Below are 7,006 nucleotides of genomic sequence, written 5' to 3' on the forward strand. Positions count from 1 at the left end.
GTCTGGCTCTCAGTAGACTCATTCTTTATAAGTTTAATGCCAGAACCATTTTCCCAGCAAAAACTGTGACACTCCAAACTGGCTTCTGGCCAGTGGGACTTTATAGTCACACTTCTTGTAAGTGGTGTTCCAGGGATATGAAAATACTGGAAGGGAGTTCTGAGAAAGGAGCCAAAAGCCTGTGAATTTGGGGTTTGCCTTCCAATAATTTAATCGTTATGTGAATGCACACACATACAGGATGAGCATTTATCATTTCATCCATTTTATTGTTTCTACACATTTCATGGTGCAAGATTAAAGGACAAGGAAATGTGTCGGGCTCAGCAGGATTACAGAAAATATTAGAAACCTGGAAATTGCTGCAAAATACAAAGTGTTCTTCTTATTGGCATTATATTTTGAATCTTAAAGGCATAAAGGAAAATGAGTTATAAAGAATAGATCAACTAATACAGAAAGAGAAAACAGTATTTGTTCTACATTATGGACCCAGTAATGGACCCAGTAGTAGAGATCTACCCATTTATAACAGTTTGGGCTCCTCCGTGAGTCACTAGAGTGGACCCTACCCCAATGTAAAGATTCTTTTAGGATCATTCAAATATTTCAACACATTTTGAAAGAGGAGCCTGGTAAATACATTCCAAGTGGCCTATGAAATAGTAAGCAGAATAACAAAACAAGGTACTTGTGAAACATGCAAGCCTCCCTCCATAACTTGGCTTTAAAAACTGAAAGGCAAAGAAAAACAGCTGAACTAGTTTTCTCTTGGGCATGGGTTTGTTTATCCAGCCTCACATGAGTCAGAGCCAGTGGACCTAGTGGTTTTGAATGATTTGAAGCAATTTCCCACAGTTGGGCAAGCTTTGATACATGTATTTTATACATTGCATATCCTCACAATTTATATCTAAATCAACCTCAGTTGTCACCTAGAGCTTTCTTCTTATTTCCAGGAGGAGCTTCAGCCAAAGTGAGAGGTCTCATAAGTGAGAGGATAAGTGAGAGGAGAGACTGCTCAGAAGCTGGAGTGGTGAAGGCTGGTGACAGTGGTGGTGGTGGAAGTGGAGGTGGCAGTGATAGTATCAGTTAAGCAGCAAGAGGGCAAGGAACTGAAGTGATGTCTCATCCCTTTCTCACTCATGTGGAGCCTGTTTCATAAAAAGAAGGCATTTTTATTGAACCTCCTGAGTCACATGGTCTCCCTCATCCTCTGTTCTTCTCTTGTTTCCACTCCCCGTTTCCTCCCCAGCAGTACAGCAGAACACCTGCCACATTGCATTTGGGAAGTGAAGGGACAAATAAATATGCAAAACGGGGCCTTGAGAGACAGTAAAAAGAAATCAAGTCAACCCAGGGAACTGAGGATTTGAGGCCAAACACCGAGGGCTTCAGTGTTGTTCTCAGAACCGCCGATCATCCAGTGGACAAATAATCAAGGACTGAATGTTACTAGGGAGGGGTCCAGGCTTCACCAGAACTCTCCCTCCTCCATCTCCCAATTCTAACGAAAAACATCTGTTTCCCTTCTACCGTAGGCACTGTGTTTCTGGAATGGGCATGGGCCGAGGAAACCCAGAGCTACCTGCCAGTGGTGAAATGGATGACAATTCCCTCTCCCCAGAGGCGTGTTATGAGTGTAAGATCAACGGCTACCCCAAACGGGGCAGGAAGCGGAGAAGCGCAAATGAAACAGATGCCTCCAACATTGAGGTAGGTCAGAAGGTGGTTTCTCCTGATGTCTCCTATTGCAGAAAGGTCCTCCAGATTCCTATGGTTTCCTCCAAGGATGCCCCAAAGTGGGAAAAATCTCCCTGAGGAGAAAATCCAGACATTCCCTGAGCTCTAGGCTGTATTTTACAAGGGTCTGTGGGGCTCTCTGGAGTTTCTTGCTGCTTTTAGGGAGTGGCCGTTCGAAGGTTTTCACATACTTGCTCATTTCCTCTGTCTCGCCGAAAAGAAAGTCAAACACCCACCCAAAGTCTGCTGAAAGGACAAGGTCTGAGATCCAGGACAGCAAGTGGGCAGAATAGTGAAGTGACATAGTTCTCCCTACACAGGGATGACAAGTTCTGAAAGCTAGAGACTCCTCTACTGAAAACAGCCATGTGGAGTGTGAGGGAACTTGGATTCTAGACAAAAACAACATGGAGCTCAAGCAGCCTGGTTTTCTTTGCCTACGGCTGCTGCAGCCTTTCTGTCAACTCAGAAATGCAGATACTCACCCAGACCTCTGGCTGCAGGCCCGGAGAATCCAGCACATGTGGTCCCAGAGAGGCAAGCAAGAAGCCAGTGAAAAGCATTGAATATTAGCAGATCATCAGAGCCAGGAAGTAGGTTCATAGGTGTGTCTTTCGGTGGGGATGGTTTTGCGTCACTGAATAAAATTGAAATAAACTGGTTCTTTCTTAGCATCAGTGGTGCAACGCATCTGCTGTGGTTCGGGAAATGATGGACTTCAGGATATGGGGAGGGGTAAGGGTAAGCTGTGACAAAGTGAGAGAGTGGCATGGACATATATACACTACCAAACGTAAAATAGATAGCTAGTGGGAAGCAGCCGCATAGCACAGGGAGATCAGCTCGGCGGTTTGTGACCACCTGGAGGGGTGGGATAGGGAGTGTGGGAGGGAGGGAGACGCAAGAGGGAAGAGATATGGGAACATACGTATATGTATAACTGATTCACTTTGTTATAAAGCAGAAACTAACACACCATTGTAAAGCAATTATACTCCAATAAAGATGTTAAAAAAAAAAAAAAAGCAAGCAGATCATGTGCAGATATCCAGGAAGAAAAAAAAAAAACAAAACTCGAGTATGCATCTGAATCATCTGGAAGGCTTGTTAAAATGGATTTCTGGGGCTTCCCTGGTGGCGCAGTGGTTGGGAGTCCGCCTGCCGATGAAGGGGACATGGGTTCGTGTCCCGATCCAGGAAGATCCCACATAACGCGGAGCGGCTGGGCCCGTGAGCCATGGCAGCTGAGCCTGCGCGTCCGGAGCCTGTGCTCCGCAACGGCAGAGGCCCCAACAGTGAGAGGCCCGCGTACCGCAAAAAAAAACAAACAAACAAAAGAAAAGAAAACAAACGGATTTCTGGAAAACATCCGAAGGGTTTCTGATTCACTAGGTCTCAGGTGACACCAAGAGCTTGCATTTCTAACAGATGCCCAGGTGATACTGATGCTGTTGGTAGGGGACCATACTTTGAGACCCACTGCAATAGAAGACCGCCAAATACAAGTGGTTTCAACTTTCTCCTTGACATGTTTATTTTTTAATATTATAAAAATGTGCCAATTTAACATTGGCGGTTTAAGCAGTATTTTACGAATACTCACTTTCAATACAGTATATACCTCATGAGAAGAAAGTTGGGTTACTGTGAGATTTGAGTCACTTTTTCTTTAGTAAGTGGCATATTTACCTTTTATTTAACACATTGCCATATGTCTTTCCAGGATCAGCCTGAGATAGAAGCCAACGTGAGTCTTGCAAGCTGGGATGTTGAGAAGACAGCCGTGTTTGCTTTCAATATTTCCCACATCAATAACAAGGTCCGAATCCTAGAACTCCTTCCAGCCCTTACGACTCTGACGAATCACAACAGATACTTGATTGAATCTGGAAATGAAAACGGCTTCTTTAAAATCAACCAAAAGGAAGGGATCAGCTACCTCCACTTCACAAAGAAGAAGCCAGTGGTTGGAACCTATTCATTACAAATCAGTAGTAGTCCACTTTATAAAAAGAAAGAACTTAATCAGCTAGAAGATAAATATGACAAAGACTACCTCAGTGGTGAACTGGGTGATAATCTGAAGATGAAAATTCAGATTTTGCTTCATTAATTCACCATCCAGAGACCAAATAATTAAAAAACAAAGATAGATAGGTAGAACTGAATTTTTCCCCCAGTCAGAATCTTCATATTATAGGTACAGTCTTTCACCACGTAAATTGCTATAAATAAGCACTATTCTTGTATTACAAAAGCAAGGTACAGGTGACTACCCTAGTTCAAAACAACCACTTTCTCAGGCTTCTCATGTATGTAGCTAAGCTACCTTGTCATATGTGTTCATTTTTGAAAACTGGGACATGTATTTCCACTGGGGGTTGGCCATTCATGCTGACGTGCCATCCTTCTAGCAGACGTACAGGAATGTGCTTTCAATTTATGGACTGTTCTATTTTTTCAAATTGTAAAACTTTGCTTCTCCAAATACAAGTATTAGGTTGGCCATTTATAATATCTATTTGGTGCTAGTAAATTCTCAAACTAGATTTATAAATACACTGTAATATTTACACAACTTAGAAACCAAATTACAAGTATTCAGTTCAAATACTTCATTAATTTCAATCAACCAAAGTTAGTTCAGTAGCTTATCTCAGTTATGAGTATAATACATTACATGTAAATTAAGTGTGTGTATACTGTAATCGTGCTATTTTTTATCATTGAAACATTTATAAACTAGAATAATAATGCCCTTAATGTGAGGGTTTGTAATGGTGCTTATTAAGACCAAAGACTTGTTAAATGTATACACCAAGTGGTAATGAAATTTCTGTGACTGGCCCACACATGCATGGAGGTCTGGGAGGACCAGGAAACAGCCTCAGCAGCCAGAGGATCACCAGTGCATCCTTCATCACACCTGTGCAATATGCCAAGATTACCCTCGGCCATTCCTGTCAAAAAGGGGTCCATGTCATAAATGACACAATAAAACAGTCTCTTTTTTAGTGTACCCCTTGGCTTTGTGTTCTTGCATGGATGTGGGATTGGAGGGGCCATTCTGGAGACTAAATAAAGTCTCCTGAAATTAAACTATCCTGGATCTGTGAGTTACAGCATCTAAAGGTGCCAAATATATAACCACTAGAAGAAAATTTAACATATTTGAGTCAGTCCTTTGTTTTATTCATTCAAGACAGCGGAGTTATTTCTCACCAGCAAGATATGTAAGACTGGAGCATTATTTCTACAACGTGACCTAATTAATCCTGTGACTTTTAAACTACTAGATTTCAGTACTTAAAAACATCAAGTTCATTGTCTTAGAGCACATGCGTTCCATTATAAAAATTTATCATGCCCCCTCCCCTCAAATATACACAGCGCTGGCAAGCTGAGGCGTTCCATCCTTTTTTTCTCCCCTAAACATCTGTTAGTCAGTGCTAGCCTAATTACAAAGGGATAATCCCAAATTGAATCCAATTGAATGCTACAACTCTTGTTTTCTGAATGTCATAATTTGAAAATGCTGTTTTATTTTAAGAGCAATATTGAATATTTAACCGTTAAGCTTGTTCAATTGATAATGAATTTTAAAAAGCCCTTAGGGCATTTAAGGCTAGTGAAAATAAAAGTGAAATGAGGTTGCCGCATGGAGAAGAAACCATACAGTACACAGAATAGTCCTCTCAAAAATCTTCAGAGGGCTTCCCTGGTGGCGCAGTGGTTGAGAGTCCGCCTGCCAATGCAGGGGACACGGGTTCGTGCCCCGGTCCGGGAAGATCCCACATGCCGCAGAGCGGCTAGGCCCGTGAGCCATGGCCGCTGAGCCTGCGCGTCTGGAGCCTGTGCTCCGCAACGGGAGAGGCCACAACGGTGAGAGGCCCACGTACAGAAAAAAAATCTTCAGAAAACTAGGCTAATGAAGATGGAGTAGGTATATTCTAGAAGACAAAACCAGGGTCAGTTGGTGTAAAGCTCAGTTTAGCACTTAACCTTCCTAATTGTCAAGCTACCCATTGAGAGAATGTGTTTCCTTGCAATGTGGTGAGCTCCCTTGTCACTAGAGTGTTTCAGTCTAGGCAGCCAGTGGACAAGGATGCTTTCTTCCACTAACAGGCCATGAACATCTCAAAGTATTTTTTTTTAAATCTATTATTTTGCCATCCAAAAAATTTTCATCTCTATTGAGCATCAGTTATGAGCGAGTCGAATGACTAGTTTGGAAGGGATTTGTACCTTGGTTAGGAAGTTAAAATGACTCAAAATTTCCTTTTATCTCTGCGCCTGTGGTTCTCTGATGGAGGTGTACTAAAATTGTTAGAGAAGAATATATAGCATATGGTAAACAACAGCTTGCAAATGGAAAATGTCTTTGATAATTTAACCTGAACTGCATTATATTCAATAATGGATTTTCTTTATAACAACAGAACAAAATAGAGTTGGCACAGAGTAGATCACTTTGATACTTTTAATAGTCTCAGTGTGGATTTTATTTATTTAAGAGCCAACAATTCTCAACAGCATATTTTCCGTGTTTCTGACTGTAACAAAACATTTTCCTCACTGTTCCATTGTAAATATTCCTCTTGCCGGAATTTTTTTTAATTCTGAGATTTAAACCTGTACCTTTCAATTGTCTGTGACCTTTTGATTTTACTTTCAATGGTTGAAGAATTTGGTTTTATAAATCTCAGAAGCTTGAAAAGTCTTGTCTCTACCCTTCAAGCCCATTTCACTTGCCAATAATTATTTTGTAAGTAGGGTTGAAATGAACTCAGCTGGCCTTATGAAATGTTTAAACTTGCACAAACAACGACATTTTTATTCAACAAATAGCACTTCACTCAGCCAAAATTGCTTTGGACATTGCCATTACAAATACTGTTCAACTTCAGAAATCATGTTTGTAAATTAGCTAAGCCAAAATAAAGGACAATTAGGTTGATATTATATTAGCATACTTAAAAATTATATACCTGTAAATTGTTAGTTTTTTTTTTAAAAGTCAGCATTGTCCACAGAATGTACTATATTCTGACTTTAACTGTAGTTCCTAGAGATAGGTTACAAACATAATTATTAAATGGTTTAAAGACATTGTTTTTAATGCTAGCAGATTACCGGGAGAAAGATTAGTTTTCACATACATTGCTGAAGACAAAATTATTTCCCCCTTACCAATTTTAAACACTTTGTCAAAAAAAAAAAGGCAAACCAATTTACTTTTTTAAGCATTTTGATACCCAGTATG

At 40.7% G+C, this 7,006-nt stretch overlaps 1 protein-coding gene across 1 annotated transcript in view; it reads left to right on the forward strand.

The window, feature by feature from the left end:
* Positions 1-4,762, forward strand: part of FBN1 (fibrillin 1) — a 252,366-nt gene extending 247,604 nt beyond the window's left edge. Inside the window, exons 64-65 of the mRNA XM_029237630.1 lie at positions 1,542-1,716; positions 3,467-4,762. Of these exons, the coding sequence (XP_029093463.1) occupies positions 1,542-1,716; positions 3,467-3,856 (565 nt within the window). The 3' untranslated portion in view covers positions 3,857-4,762. The remainder of the gene's footprint in view (positions 1-1,541; positions 1,717-3,466) is intronic.
* Positions 4,763-7,006: the final 2,244 nt, after the last annotated feature.

This window comes from Monodon monoceros, unplaced genomic scaffold (genome assembly GCF_005190385.1).
Source record: "Monodon monoceros isolate NGI ecotype Baffin Bay Population unplaced genomic scaffold, NGI_Narwhal_1 Super_Scaffold_21, whole genome shotgun sequence".
Lineage (NCBI taxonomy): Eukaryota > Metazoa > Chordata > Mammalia > Artiodactyla > Monodontidae > Monodon > Monodon monoceros.